Below are 16,925 nucleotides of genomic sequence, written 5' to 3' on the forward strand. Positions count from 1 at the left end.
GTTCCATATAAACTTTAAGATTGTTTGTTCTAGTTCTTATTACTTAGTCCTTACCAGTCTGTATGCTTTTGATTTCTTTTGCTTGCCTGATTGCTGTGGCTCAGACTTCCAGTACTATGTTGAGTAAAAGAAAATGGACATCACTGTCTTATTACTCATCTTGGGAGAAAAGTTCTCAGTTTTTCACCATTGAGTAGAATGTTACCTGTAGGTTTTTCAAATATGGACTTTATTATGTATATGAGTGGGAAAAAAAATCCCTTCTGATAGTCTATGTTGGCCTAGAAAAAAGAGGGAAGCACTCCTCTGTTCCTATTTTCCATTAAATCATCTGGTATCTTCTCAGAGGGATATGTTTGACTAATTCCAACACTCATTTTTGTGGTCTTTAATTAGAAGTTAATTTTACATTACACACTTTAATTCCAGTTGCAAACTTCTTTGTAAAATGAGTATTCTTACCCAAAGGACAAGTAAAGGAAAAATAACATGCTGTGTTTATAAGTGTATTTTATAACACTGGTGTTTGTAATAGCAAGTTCATAGAATTAATGTGATATATTAAAAGGCTGTAGTACTCATTTATTAATATATTAATATTCATTGTTAATTTTCTTAATAATGCAGACATAAATCATATTAATATATTAATTTATGTGTGTGTACATAAATTGCTTGATATAGAGTCCATATTTCTTTGCTCATTTATGTGGTCCCATAGTGAGATCTACACTTTTTTATTTTAGTTTACTGATGCTTAGAAATATGTAAATCATTTTACAACATACCATGTGCATTATAGAAACTGCCTTTAGAAAATATAAGTTGTGGAAAAATGCAGCCTTTCTGCATATACAATATTCAATTAAATAGCTTTTAAATAAATATCAAATAGTGGGTAATAAAAAAATAACACTTACAAACATTTAACATGTTAACACATTTTATTGATTGCTCAAGTTGTATTTGGTCTGCTACGGTCTGTTGGTGTTTTTCAAAACCATTTTTTTTTTTTTTTTAAGATTTTATTTATTTTTTTTTTTTTGACAGACAGAGATCACAAGTAGACAGAGAGGCAGGCAGAGAGAGAGGAAGAAGCAGGCTCCCCACTGAGCAGAGAGCCCGATGCGGGGCTCGATCCCAGGACACTGGGATCATGACCTGAGCTGAAGGCAGAGGCCCTAACCCACTGAGCCACCCAGGTGCCCCTCAAAACCATTTTTTTTTTAACATGTCACTCTAGATCCTTGTGGGCTTTTCATTTTATGTAATAGCAGCTGAAATTCAAATACTAGCACATGTATGAAATATTTTGAAATAAATTATAATTTTAGGTTCCAATTTCACTGTCTCTTTGTTCCTCCAGGTGGCTTTTACAGTACTTTTTGATTTGGAAGCACTTCTGAAGATATGGTGTTTGGGATTTACTGGATATATTAGCTCATCTCTCCACAAATTTGAACTACTACTCGTAATTGGAACTACTCTCCATGTATATCCAGATCTTTATCATTCTCAGTTCACATACTTTCAGGTAATATGAGGAATGTCTGCTGTCCATAGAATTTTTTTCTTTCCAGAGAAAATACCAGTCACATTATAACAACTATACAAAATTATATTAAATGGTTATATATAATTATTATATGATAAACACAAACTTGAGGTAAACCCAGTGACATATTCAATACCAAAAATAGTGCATTCATAAATTATCATTGTTTTTCAAACTTCTAAAAATGCACAATAATAAAGGGAGATATTTTAGATGAAATTTTCTCCTTAGATGAAAAAAAGTGCATTCCAACTTCACTAATTTTATTTATTGGCAATTCCAAAGCTGTTATTTGCAGAGAAATTTTCATTTCAGCTGCCAAATTACAACTTGAATTTCTATACTTCTGGTACCTCAGGAAAGGACATGAAAATGTAATTTACAAAAATGGTAACAAATATCCTACAAACATGGGTGAAAAGCTGAGCCTCTAGTAATCACTGCCAAACATACTGAAATCACAGAGGATATCGTGGGTCAAGCCTTCAGTATATCAACATCTTTGGAAATAAATCCCTTGTCATTTGTCGGGTTATATCCTTAGGCTTGGTTATCATAAGTGAAGGGACCAGGGCAAGAGATATACACACTTTTAAAGCCCTCAATATGAAATGTACTTCCCAATCATGCCATTATATGCTTTTGGGTGCTGCTGTCTAGATTTACAAAATCAACATGAGCATTTAGTACCTGCATTTGATTATTAGTGTAGATGATTATAGAAAATATGCCTGATAATCAAAACAACAAGATATCTTTTACAAACTTATTAAGTCAACCAAATTAAGAAAAATATGGTACCTATTTTTTTAATTTTTTTAAATTTTTTTATTTTTTATTAACATATAATGTATTATTAACCCTAGGTGTACAGGTCTGTGAATCCCCAGGTTTGTACACTTCACAGCACTCACCATTAGCACATGCCTTCCCCAGTGTCCATAACCCAACCACCCTCTCCCTCCCCACCCCTAGTAATGCTCAGTTTGTTTTTTGAGATCAAGAGTCTCTCACAGTCTTCTCCCTCCGGATCCCTATTTCAACAAGGATACATTTACATTCAGGGCATTAAAATTCCTGTAGTTTCTCACAGATAACTTTTTAGTGAAAAGTTAGAAATACATTAAAATTTTAATGCAAATGTATTTATTTTGAAATTGTGAGAAAAAATGGGAACTTAAAATGGTAAACATTTGAGGAATAGCTTAGGAAGTCACATGCATATTTAACCATATAGTAATGACTATCATGAATTTATGATTACTTAGAGATAGGATTCATTATCTCTAGTTTTTTCCTACTTGTCTATTTTCCACAAAATATCTAAAATTAGTATGCATGGTTCTAATCATTTTATATAGATAGAGACATAGTTGAATAATATTCTGTCAATGAAGTTTGCAACTTCAGTTTTGTCTTTGATCCTGGATTATAATCTAAAATAATTTAATTTATGTTAATGGTTAAGTGATTTTCATTTGTATCTCTCTATACATGACCATGTTTTTATTTTTTTAATGAAATTATGAGACACTACCTCACTTATTATATGGTTAAAATATAGATCTCTGGAGAAGTTCTAGTGTCACAAGGATTTCTGCAAATTCACATAAAAGAGCCCAGTGTCCTGAGTCCACTCTGGTCTCCCTTGTCCATCCTTGGACTTTTCATCTGACTGGGCCTTTCCTCATTATGTTGGCAGCATGGCTTCCTTTAGTAAATTTCGCATTTTCATATTTAAGTGAAGTCAACAGTTTAGTACAAACTGACTCCCTTTATAGTGTCAGTTATCTCTGAGAGCAGTTATTGGTGTTATTCTCTATTTATTCAAGTTGATATTTACTGAGCACCTACTATGTTCCAGGCACAGTTCCAGATATGGAGGACAGACGTGAACAAGCAGGGAAAAGCCCCACCTCAGGAAGCTTACATTCTAGAGGGCAGAGAGTTCACAAACAAGTACACATAAGAAAGTGGAGTAAAGTGCTGGAAATATTATAAAGGAGAAACAAGGGCAAAAAGGATAAGGGTTGGGGACGGGGTGGGGGTGGAGCCTATTTTAGGTAAGTTGCTCATGGCAGCCCTCTCTGGAGAAGTCACTTTTGAGCAGAGACTAAACGAAGTGAAGGGATAAGCCAAGAAAACCTCATGGCACCTTCCTCAAGTGAAAACATGTTTGATGTGTTTAAAGAAGAGCATAAAGGCCAGTGTGGTTGGACTGAAATGAGCTTAGCATGCTGTTGTCCAGTAGGAAGAAATCGTTTCACAAAATGCTGTGGTTCTGACATACCCAGGTCATCCTGATGACCTTGGTGAGTATTTGTTGTGCATTTACTATGTGCCAGGCACCGTGCTGAGTGCCTTGTGCTGTTTGTTACTCACCACCGTCCTGTGAGACAGAGAGCATACATGAAACTGAGACCCAAACTTGCCCAAGACCACAAAACTAGCAAGTGGCAGAAACTCATTGCTAAGAAGTTTAATTTTATAGTCTAAATTCCTAGCCATGTAATTTCTAAAGTATCTCACTTGTAATTAACAGAGAGATCTTGAAAATACAGACTTAGAAATATGACCAGGAAAATGAGCTTTGGAAGTAACCACAAAATGTTCTATGGTGCTTGTCTTTGAGAGTATGGTTCACTTTATTCCATATTGTAGGAACGCAAAATCTAAAGGCTTTATTGGATAAACACAGTGAAAAGCATATTTATCCCCAAATAAATGAAAAGGCATAACTAGAGTCATTGATAAGGATTTTGCCTTTCCGGGGATGCGGCTTACACCTTTGAAAATGCTGATCAAATCGGCCATGTTGGAGTCATGTTAAGTTCTGTTTCCAGCTAATGAAATATTAATTTATCAAAGTTGCACAGATGTGCAGAGGCTGTTTTATTAGGATTTGGGATAGGACTCAAAATTACTTCGACAATCTTTTAAATATGATTTTAATACAAGCCATATTAAAAGCTGAGCTTTAAAGCCAGTTAAATTGTTCCTGTAAACTTGCCTGGACTCAGCTGTTAACAATTAGATACTGAATCATTTATGTCTGAGAATAACAAATCTGTAAGAATGTGAAATCTTTCCATACTATTATTCTGGATATTATGTGAATGTTAGTATTTTAATAGCTCTTATGATAAAGCTATTCACTTGTTATTTGGAAAGATGGCCTGAGTATCATATGTTCTGATTTGGAAACATAGGTAAATTCTAACAGGAAGACTGGGAGCTTAACCATGTATGTAGCACAATGCTTACTTGGAACAATATGATTTTTCACAGAAATTTTCTGTTTCTTCAGTATTGCGTGAAGGAATTAAAATTAACAAGGAAATATACATTTTTCAACTTCTTTAAATGTTTGTCCTTTAGTTTCCCATTCACGTGGCTACATTTGTATTCTGTAGACAATAAGAATGATAAGATTCATCATCAATATTTCCTATTAATCCAAGTTCTAGGGGAGTAATGTGGCTTCAGGTAAAGCATGATGCAGAGGCTAAAATGGTATCATAGGGACTCAGCCTGTATGTTCACTCACCTTTCTTCCGTGTCAGTATTATTAAGCAGGCTTTTCCCATGTAGTGTCAAAGATGGCTCCCCAAAGCTCAAGGCTTTCGTGGTGCTCACAGTAATGCCAACTGGGGATAAAAAATGCCATGTCTTACAGGTCCAGCAAAAGTTCCAAGGATGACTCAGGTTGTTGTAAATATTCCCTTCAGGCCCGGATTGTGGGCATCATGGAGTCCCTTCTGGACCTCATGGACCAAGAGTGGAGCAGGAATAATTTGCCAAAGGAAAATCAGAAACTGTAGGAAGCTAGGAATGTTGGAAGATTACAAACATATATATGTGTAAAAATTCAAATCTACGTTTTAAAGTACTTCTTGTTCTTTACTATATTGAAAATAGGCTATTCATTTTTCTTCTCCTAAGAAGACTTCACAGGCACCTACAGCTCTTACCAAATCGTCTTAGACAACCATATGTTATTATATTTGTACTGACCATATTTTATTTATGCCCAGATCACAGTTTTCCTTTTCCTGTTTCCTATCTCTGTCTTTGATTTCCCTTATAATCAGTGGTATGCCACAGTTTAATTAAAGCACTTTTTCTTCTCAGAGGCACATTAAAAAAATGTTGACATCTTAGACTTAAAGAAAAATTCTGTTTTTCCATGCTTTACGCTTCAATTTTGGATTATACACTAATTTATACTTTTAATCTTATAAATATGCCCTTAAGAGCTATGCTTTATAAAAACAAAACAAACAAACAAAAAATTAAGCTATGCCTTTGTATTATACTGTCTTTGCAATTGTAGACATTGCACCTTATTTGTCCGACACAATGTCTGGCACATAATAATCAGTATTTGTTAAAGCGACTGAGCAAACAAATTTATTAATTAATAAGCAGCTATGGGGGGGTTGCATTTATATACTTGCAAAACACCTGAGCATGCATATGTGTGTTTAGATGACAAGCTAAGCAAATATAACAAAGATCAAAAATACAAGTCTTACATAAGACAGAAGTTTGTTTCTCTCCAGTAGTTGGTGGTGTCCAGGGAAAGTCAGTGGCTCTGCTCCACATGGTCATGCAGGAATCCAGCTGTTGAGGTGGATTGAATCTGTCAGCCTCCATACAGGCCTTCTATTTCCGGTCCAAAGGGACTACTCCATTTACTTCTATTTCCCTGCCGAGGAAGGCATAAAGAGTAACCAAGGCAGGCCAATTTAATTCAATGGGCCAAGTTGCAAATATTACTTCCTTTCATATTCCATCAATATGAACCCAGTCCCCTGGCCACAGCTCACAAGTGGGGCTGGAAAATGTGGTCTAACGTCCCGGCCAGCCACTTGCTAGGCTAAAATGCTGAAAGTTCTGTTATTTAAAGGAAGGATATGATGGATATTAGGGTGTGAGTCTCAGGCATAAGAAAAGACTCCTTGTTAATAGACTTTTTAAAAAATGTCTTACGTACGGTAATACATAGGAAGCTTTATTCTATGCAACAATATAGCTAATATTGATCTAAACATTTTCTCCTACATTTGAACATTAGGGAAAAAAATCACTTTAATTTCAACAACGTGTATTAGTTAATAACACTTTGAATTCTCCCATTGTATGTCAAAAAGCCTCAGTTTTCCTATATTCATTTGGGATCTATCGAGTTCTGGCTCTAAGGCTCTAAGAACTTGACTGAGATCTTAGTTATGGTATTGTTGTTTTTTTGTCTGTAGCTGCTCAAATGGAAAAGTACGATTTTTACGAAGTCCTGTGAAAAATGAGTTTTCAGTGTGAACTTATTTAAGATTCAGTGTAAAAAAAATGATCAAGTACGTATGTTTTTCTCTCCCACAACAGGTTCTTCGGGTAGTTCGACTTATTAAGATTTCCCCAGCACTAGAAGACTTTGTGTATAAGATATTCGGTCCCGGAAAAAAGCTGGGGAGTTTGGTTGTATTTACTGCCAGCCTCCTGATCGTAATGTCAGCAATTAGTCTGCAGATGTTCTGCTTTGTTGAAGAACTGGACAGGTTTACAACGTTTCCAAGGGTAAGAGTGAAAAATGCAGCCAATTTAATTCCTCCTTCCTATTTTTATAATAATGGTTAACATCAAAATAACTTCCCTTTAAGAGTGGTTCAAAAACACAGTCCTAGTTTTGATAACTTGGAATAATTTAGTTTTGATATTTAAAATGGTCTCTTCTGCAGGGTGCAGGCACCTTTTCAGCATTGTCAAGTTATACATCTTTAAATTCTGAAAATAGTCTGATAGAATGAGATGCTGAAACTAGTCAAGATGAAAGCTAGGGTTCTTAGCACCTATAGATGAAAATAGAACAGAATTTTTAAATAGTTTTTTGTGTCTGTGAGAGTTACCATTTTAAAATCTGTTTTATAATTCATATGTTTTTATGACAAGCGTAATCTAGAAGGGGGTTTTGATTTTCAATGTAATAAAATTCATAAACTCTTCAGATTTCAAATGACTGTAGAAGATTGTCTAGTTCATGCTGCTGCATTATCATTAGAATTCACTTAGTCTAAGAAGGAAGTTAAAAATCAATCAATTCATAAACAGAACTCATAGAAAATATAGCTCTAATCAAGGATTCTGAAATTTAACTCCATGTGGATTTAGAAACATGAAAAAAATATAATGACCAAGACAAAATATGTATATTTTTTCACCATAAGCTGAACTAGTAAAGCCTATTATATGGGAAGGATAATCTTGGGGTTACAGCAGGATGTAATGCTTTTTTTTTTCAATAATCTTTGAGGATAAAGGTGTCTATACTCAAACTGGTAGAATAATAAAGCCTGGGTGTTCGTTTGTTTAATCTTGCGCTAAATTTTTTACATATCACCAAGCATTTGTTGAGTACGTCTAAACAACCAGGCAATTTTGGTGATCTTTGGACAGAAACACGACTATATCCCTTATCTTCAAGAAATTCTCAGTTGAAGGGTGTGCCCTGTTAGTAAACATGAAGCATGATAAAAGCAAGCTCACGTGTTCTGGGAACCCAGAGGTAAGGGCTGTAACCAGGATTGGAAAAATCCAAGAAGGTTTCTTGAAGGAGGCAGTTACTAAAGAACAGTTGCCGGTAGCCAAGTGGAGGAACAACACAGTGTCCCAGGTTGGGGACAGCATATGCAAAAGGTCTGAGGTGAGCCATTCCTGTTCCAGAATTTAGAGGAGCGGGAAAGGTCAATGTGAGAGAAGGACATAAGACCAAGGAAATTTTAATGAAAATGATGACTTTCATTAAAAAGGATGAAAGTGTGATTGTGTTTAAATGCTGTTGAGAGAGCCAGTAGAGGGCGAGGTTGAAGATGTATGAGCCACAGAGGACAGTGGCAAAAGTTTCCGGAAGCAGGCGTCCAGAGCACTGGCACAAAGACTGGTCTTAGATAGGTGTTGACTTGTCCTGTGTCTGGGTGGTGATATAGGACAGCGAACAAAACCTAAAGTCACAGTGAATCTTTGTTCACTTACTGCCACAGTGCAAATAACAGGCCAAAATAAGCACTGGCTCCCAGCATTCCGTGTTCCCCACTGAACAGCACGGGGTAGCTGTCAGATGTGGCAGGAAGGACAGAGAAAGATGCCTCAGTTGAGGCCCCTGGATGATGCACCCCTGGATGATGCACCCTCGGGCTAGAAGCACGTGGGCTAGGAATATGGCCATGCATAAAAGCATGGCGGCCTGGAGTGGAGGGCTACCGAGTTTTTACCTCCAACTCCTTCCCGAGGCGTCCCTCGTGAGCCCGCCAGGCACACCTCCCTGGTGCCTGTGGTCGGGCCACAGGGGATGCAGATGGCCTGGAGCCAGATTCTTCAGCAAGAAGTTCAGCTGTTCCTGCTGGGGTAGGGGTGCGGGGGGTGGGGGGGCGGTGGGGTGTGATGCAGGCAGAGATGACAGTGACGTCACTAAGCCCACCTTCTCTTAGTCTGCCCCCTTATGGGGGAAATGAAAATTGCAGAATGCCACTTTCAGAAAAACACTGAGACTGTCATTATCGCGGTCCATCTCTGAGACCAGGTTAATTCAACACACAGTTTTGAAGGCCCACTAAGGGTCAGCCATTGTTCTATAAAACAGGGGATCCTAAAAAGAAAACTACCCTCAGTCCCCTTCTTTATGTACACAGTCTTGTCTTAATTTCAAGTCTTCATCTTTTACCATCTCCGCTAATCTCACGTTACTGATTTTATATTTCTTCCCCCAAAGCTCTTTGAGCCAGATGGTTTTGGACTTCATAATATTCCAATTACTATAAGGGTGATATCACCCCCTTATTGATCGGAATTGTTTGAGTCAGCACCCTGTCATCAACACACTAATGCTTCTTTAGCAAAACATCCACCTTTGGACAAAGAAAGAGAAATAAGGACAATAAATAAGTCTTAGGTCAAACTGGATTTCTGCTACTAAATGAGCTCCCCCCCAAAAAAGAGAAAGAAATATTTTAGGTATTTTCAAGAATTTTCGAACAGTGAAGCTATGAATCGGGGCTGTGGCATGTGTAGGAAGGCATTGCAGATAGTGCGCACTTCTTGTCTTAGAGATCTGGTTTCTTGTCACTCCTCCAGCACTTTTCAGCTATTTGACACTGGCCAAATTATTCTTGGAGCTTTTTTTTTTTTTTTTTCGCATCTAAACTCCAGGTAAAAATAGTATTTTGCCCATAGCCTTGTGCATATTGAATCATATACAAAAACAACCCCACTCTGGACTTAGCATTTTTCCAACTGTTATATTCTAGGGGTGCCTGGATGGCTCAGTCATTACGCATCTGCGTTCAGCTCAGGTCATGATCTCAGGGTCCTGGGATTGAGCCCGACATCGGGCTCCCTGCTCAGTGGGAGTCTGCTTCTCCCTCTCCCACTCTCCCTGCTTGTGTTCTCTCTCTCGCTGTGTCTCTTTCTGTCAAATAAATAAATAAATAATAATACATTGTTAAAAATTCTTATATCCTATACAATATATTTGAGGCCAGTATTTTCAATTCTGTATGAAAGACCAGGCTGCTTCAGAGCCATCTGAGTTAGCCCCGTGGGATTTGCTCTATTTTCCAGCCATAATAGTAATCAAGTAGCATTACGTTTTCAGGTCTCCAATTACTCAATTGTGTCTTTCTGCCTGATTACTTTGACCATCTTAATGAAAGCAGCCCAGCAACTACAGGGCCCCCTAATCAGTGATTCTGCGGCTGACAGAGTTGACAGCCTAAGTGTGTGAAATGACTAGGAGTAGATTTTTCCTTGCACATGAACATAATTATGAGTTAAATCCCTGAAAAATAATCAAATTTTGCAAGCAATGTTAAAAAACATTGCAGCTACAAAAAGTAGTCATTATCATTCCTAGTCACATAAAGCTCCAACTGTTGGTGCTACATAGCTGATAGGAAATCATCAGGAGAGATGGTCAGAAACACATGACTGTCATTGTTAGATTTCTGTTAGGACACTCGTCTGTGGGTCTTACCCCCTTCCCTTCTTACAGGACATCTCCTTCGTTATCCAGTGGTTGGGTATTGAGGTGGGTTGGTTAATTATGGTATTAGCCAGAGCGCACAGCACATCGTTGTTGGGAGCCAGCCTCCAAGGTGGCCCAGACTCAAGTAAAGATGATAGAAATAAGTGCTGGTTCTTCAAGTTTCCATTTTACTTTGGAATGCATCGTGTTATCTTTCTTACACATACTTAGAGCTATGGGGTACAGGAGAGTCAACTGCGTGCACACTTGAGAGATGCCGGGAGAACACCCGCCATGAAGAAAGGAGTCCAGCAGAGACAGGTCCAGCCCGACTTGGCAACACAGCCTCAGTCTTTGTGCCCAGGGAAGAATCTTCCTTTGGCTCTTTCTTGAACCAGATCCTGACCCAGCCATCCAGGTGGCATATTCTCCCTAGAGAAATAGGACTAGATATGAAACCACTTTTTAATTGGACTTGATTACATCTTGGGCTCAGCAACCCCTCACCCCCCCCCCATGAAACCCTCTAAGAGGACCTGACATGGATGCATAAAGATGATGTCCCCACCCACTTTCCAAGAAGAGAAGCTTGAGGGCAGAGGAAACAGTCACGTGGGCACACTAAGTGCCTACCTGCTTGCTGACCCTCTGATGGAGCTCCAGCCACCCTGAAAGACCCCAGCTACTCCCTAAAATCCTTGAAGGTGAAGAGGTCTTAAGGGACCCTTCACTTGCGTTATTCCACCAGTCCCCTAATGGGTCTCCCTGCCTCAGCTGCCAATCAGTCATTCTCCATTTACAGCAAAAATTAAACTGTCTCATGGGACCCTCCTGTTTAAAACGTTTCAAGGTCCTCCTTTCCCTCAAGATAAACATTTTAATATGGTTTTCCACATCTTTCTTTTTCTCTATCCCTAATTACCTCTCTGGGCTCATATTTCAGGATTTCCCCTACCGCATCTTTCAGAGGCAGAGAGGGCATCTGTCTTGCTCAGCAAATGCCTTCGTGCTTAGCACAACACTTGCTAGTGAACAGGCTTTCATGGAGGAATGAGTGACAAGGCTAGACCAAAGCAAATTTCTCTGATCCTTCCACACTGTATCAAGTTCAACATCCCAGATTCTTTCTTCCACTGATGCCCGCTCCTCAAGGAACCACTTTACCCTCCATCACCCTAACCCTTATCCCACCTGACATCTTTGCATAAATCTGTCAGAGTACTTTGGCAGAAAGTAGCAGAAATCTTGACTCCAACTGACTTGAACAATTGGGAAATTCCTCACAAAATTCGAGACTAGGTAGATTAGGCAGAAAGCCAAGATTCTGAATCTCTCACTGAAATGGTCTCAGTTGTGGGTTGAATTATGTGCCCCCAAAAGATATGTTGAAGTAACCCAAAATGACCTTATTTTGAAATATAGGTGCTAAAGTTAAAATGAGGTCGTGAGGATAGGCCCTGACCCAGTACGACTGATAGTTTAAGAGAGGAGATCTGGACATAGACACAGACATACACGGAGGGGAGATGATACGAAGACACAGATGGAGAAGGCAGCCATGTGACTGGGGTGGCATCTACCAACCAAGGACCTCCCAGGATTGCTGGCAATCATCTGAAGCTAGAAGAGGCTGGGAGAGTCCTTCAGAGGGAGCCTGGTCTTGCCAACACTTTGACTTCACACTGCTGAGTTGTGACATAATGAATTCCCTTGTTTTCAGCCACTCCGTTTGGTACTTTGTTAAGGTAGTCCAAGCAAACTACGGCAGTTTCTTCCTCCATGTGTTGTCTTCATGTGTTAGCAAAGCAGGTGCAGTATTTCCAGAATTTGCAATACAATCTTGAGGAACAAGAGGGTCATCTCTGTCCAGGTCTCCTTCTTTAGGAGCAAGGACACCTTTCCCAGTACCATTTTCTACTTCCCCCACTTTCTGTCATCAGTCATTGGCAGGGTTGGGTAACTTGGTCATCCCTAGAGGAATCATTGGCAAGATGACTGGAGTCAGCAGAATTGGCTTCCATTAATCACGTGGGAAGCGATGGCTATTGGAGAAACAACTACAAAAACACCACAATGGTCAGACGCAAAGTCTGGACGAGATTTCTCTCTCATATTTCTCATCTCTAAAGCTTTTATATGTCCGGTGCAAAAACTGTGTATAAATAGACATGTGGTAGGAGGAGGGCTTGTGTTTAATTTCTCCCACCAGAAGCATCTGGGCCCCAGCTCTTTGCCCACATAGTATCTGTAGAGCAGCCAGCCTAGGGCCTGGCACAGAGTGGATTCCTGCTCTCCCTCTTTTTACGGCGGTCATCACTTTCTGTTACACACCATCGATACTTATGCAAGCTTCTGTTGCCTCTACTAGACCCCAAGAACTGGAAGGTGGCGGCTTTGTGCTCTCCTCTCCCAAAGCACTTCCCACCAAGCTGATGCCATGGGATCCAAATCATCAGGAAGTAGAGTGAGGGCAGAAACAACCAGGGAGCTTCAGCAGACGGTCCCATGAAATGGAGAAGAGAAGCTCGAAATTTGTTAATGGGGGTGGTGGGGAGGAGGGTATATTGATAGAATCTAATAAAACAACTTTGTCGTCTCAACCAATCACTTTCTCTAATTTGGACCAAACAGACGCATCACTGCTAAGCAGAAATCCCAAGGAAGATCAAGTCGTGCTGTGAGGCAGGATATCCACCCCCACCAGTCCTTGTTTTCTTGGGACTAATAGCTTGTATTACAGGGAGAATAATTAGATTAACTCTTCATGATGGAACAGCCTGTACAGTCAAAAGGCCCAAATGACAGGCAAGAACCACCAGACTTTAACAAAGACAAAACAAGTTGAGTGTTTCCTGTAGTTGTCCGACACAAGCTAATGCTTTTAAACATCCACTGTATATCTTCCACCAACTGAATATCTTTATTCCTTTTCTTCTCCCACTAATGGAATAATACACAGGCCTCATTTGTTGTCCAGTTCTACAAATGGGGAGCTTCTAATTCATAAGCAATACATTACTGTCTATAAGAACAGGTTCTTGAATTTTAATATATTTTGTATTTCATGTTTTCTTAACTTGCATTTTTTAATGTTAAATTAAAGATTTAACATAATTTAAAAAATTAATTTGCATTCTTAAATGTTAATTACTTGCTCTGTTGAATTTTCACTTATAAAATCATGTCCAAAGCAGTTATACAATATAAGCAGTAAATGCTATAAAACACTTGATTACAAATTAATTTCTGTCTCTTCTCACCACCAAAATGGCTAATCATGCTTTTAGTTGTACTGAACAAATTACTGAGAAATTGAAAGAAATAACTTGCTCCTTAATTTTTTTTTTACCAGATACAGTCTGACTGTATTTCTAATAAATTCAAGGTGTAGTTTATCTTCAAAAGTATAGTTATTAGTTCAATCTTTATCAATTTTTGTTTTATTCGTTCACATATTCTTAATTTTTCATGGAATATTTCAGACACACAAGGAGATGTAAAGACTAATAAAATGTATTCTTCTATGGCTTGACAAGCACGGTAGTAGTTGGTCTACAAGGCCTTGAGTGTCCCTTCCTTATCACTCACTTCTTTTTCCGTGGAGAAACACTTTTCTGAATTTGCTACTTAATGTTCTTAGTGCATTCCTTTATGCTTTTAGTGCATATAGAAGCATCAACTAAAAATCACATATCTTTATGCGTAATTTAAACCTGCCTTATATGGTCTCAAACTGTACTGTTTCTTCTGCTAATTGCTTTTCTTTTTTTCTTTTTTTTCTTTTTTGCTCAACATTATGTTTGTGAGATTTATCAATGGGTACATGTACATGTACATTTATTTGTCTTGTGGTTTAATATACAACTATATATTGCATTATATTTATAATGCACTATTCATATGAACACTTCACAATTTGTTTTCCCATTCTCCTGTCAGGTAGGTGAATTCTCCATGGGTTTGGACAGGACTTACGAATATGATGGAATTTCACTTCTGTGAATATGCTACTAATCCGTTAATTTGAGTCCATCAAAAAGGAATTATGCTGGTTGTGCCTGACACACTCAGTGGTACTGGGTTCTTAGGAGAGGAATTTGTTGCAAGAGTCTCTTGTTGGCTTTGAAGAAGTAAGCTGTCATGTTCAAGGGCCATGTGGCTAGGTCTTGAGGGTAGCCATTAGGGGCTGTGTGCTTCAAGAATGCAGGATCCTCAGTCCTGCAACCATAGGAACCGAATTCTGAGACCAGTCTGAATGGGGGTTGAAGAAACTCCAAATGAGACCACAGCCCAAACTTCACCTGGATTTCAACTTCTGTGATCCTACGCAGAGAACCCAGTTACACTGTACCCACATCTCTAACCTGCAGGAACCACATATACTAAGTGGGCATTGTTTTAAGGTGCTGAATTTGTGACCATTTTTAACACAGAAATACAAAACTAATGCATGCAGGTTTTGGATGTTTGTTCCTCATATCTTGTGACTCCAAATAGTGCTGCTCTGAGCATTGCAAATGAACTTGTACACATGTGAAATTCTGCACATGTGGATGTTTTGGGGGGGATATGTAGCTCATATGTAGCTAATAGTAGAATTGCTGAGTCTTAGGATAAAGATAACTCAACTTCAGCAGGTATTGATTATCTTGCGTTCTGGTGTCATTTCCCCAGTGTATCGGCCAACAGCGGTACATGAGAAGGTTCTCTGCTTCACAACTCAGCAACACTTGGTCTTGTCAGACTGTGTTTTGCTTTCAACATTTAGCTCTTCACTTAACCCAAATTGATTTGTGTGGTTGCTGTGAGATAGGGAGCAATCTTATTTTATTTCCTTTCATATCCTTTGGATAACCCATTGTCACAGTACCATTTATTGACTAGTCTTTCCATTCCCCGTGGTTCTTCCGTGCTGGCTGTGTCAGAATAGGATTCCATGTGTGTGTGTCCTGGTCAAGACACACAAACTCCTTTTTCATCTCCTTTGGCCATGAAAAAAAAATTTTTTTGTCAATCTCTGATGAAGACCAATGAATATCCTGCCTTACTCGAGTAGTTCAGTGAGCAGACTCTTGCTTTCAAGGGTCTGTGACTTTGCCCCTTGTGCCTGACAGTATATGAAAAACCAAAGGCTAGCAGAGACCATAAATCCCCTAAGATTGCCTTTTTTTGACCCAAGCTGCCTATTAGCTTTTAGTCCCAGGGTTTCCATTATTTCCTTAAGGTCTTAAATAGGCCTTTAAAAGGATTTGTTGCATTTTAACCAGAATTTGGAGTGGGGGATTATCAGTTTTTTCTCATATATGATCAGACCCTGAGGTTCACTAATATAATTTTGAGAACTAAAAAAATCCCATTCCATTGATTATCTTTCAGATGTATATATTTGTCTTTCTTTCTTTCTTTCTTTCTTTCTTTCTTTCTTTCTTTCTTTTCTGTAGACACAACCTGAATCCAGGCCATCCCAACATCCACCTTCACCATCTGCAACCTCGTATTTGTTTGCATTACAGATATTGTCTCCTCTTGATTCTTATAAACTCATGTTGGTGCTCCCCTAATTGCTACACCATTGAAATCCATTTTCCACAAAATATTGGATACATCCATTCACAATGATTGACTAAATAGTTATGTTTTGTTGCTGTTTATAATTCAGCCCACATTCTGTGTGTGATGGAACTATGAAACGTCCACACATGAACAAACATACTAACTGTCCTCTTTAACTTGTGACATAGTTAAGAGTGTAAGGAAGAAGTCAACTTATCCCAGAGCAGACACATAAGAAAGAACTCAATGAAGCCAGAAGGTGAACTATGGTATCAAAGATGTGCTGGAGAATATTTTAAAATCCTGGAAACCTACTGTGTGCTAAGCTCTGAGCTTCCAAATATCACCTCATTTTAAGAAGAGGGAGGGTTTGCTTCTAAGGATGGAGGTCTGCAAAGCTCTATGAAGAGTGGTCTTTAGGGATGTGTATGGTTTCAACAGAGAAGAATTTGGGTAATGGCATTAGATGAGAGTATCCCTTATCAGGAAGACAGAATGAGTAAATCAGAGACATGGAGAATCACAAGGCCTGCAGGGACAGATGAGAAAGGAACTGCAGTGTTCACATCTGGAGCCAGATGATAGGGTATTTTCTGAGGTTGGAATTGTGACACAGGGGAGTGGTTGAGCAGATTCATTTTGTCATTCTTATTTTCTTCCTGGAGAATAAAGGAGAGCTATTTTAAGGAAGGTTACCTAGAAGAAATATTACTTCTCAGAGGAGGTATTTTCACTGAACAAAATGCATTTTTATTGGCCAAAGACAAAAGTGTATAACTGAGGAATTTGCAGCACTGTCAGCAC

The 16,925-nt window shown here is 38.6% G+C and overlaps 1 protein-coding gene across 3 annotated transcripts in view; it reads left to right on the forward strand.

The window, feature by feature from the left end:
• The window catches only part of NALCN (sodium leak channel, non-selective), a gene marked incomplete at its 5' end in the record, with an annotated part of 290,329 nt that overhangs the window by 130,503 nt on the left and 142,901 nt on the right, over positions 1-16,925 (forward strand). For all 3 annotated transcript variants that reach the window (XM_080799346.1, XM_080799344.1, XM_080799345.1), the window contains 2 exons: positions 1,367-1,534; positions 6,938-7,129. In XM_080799346.1, coding sequence (XP_080655472.1) covers positions 1,367-1,534; positions 6,938-7,129 — 360 coding nt within the window. The remainder of the gene's footprint in view (positions 1-1,366; positions 1,535-6,937; positions 7,130-16,925) is intronic.

Source organism: Martes martes (genome assembly GCF_963455335.1).
Source record: "Martes martes genome assembly, chromosome: 3".
Taxonomy (NCBI): Eukaryota; Metazoa; Chordata; class Mammalia; order Carnivora; family Mustelidae; genus Martes; species Martes martes.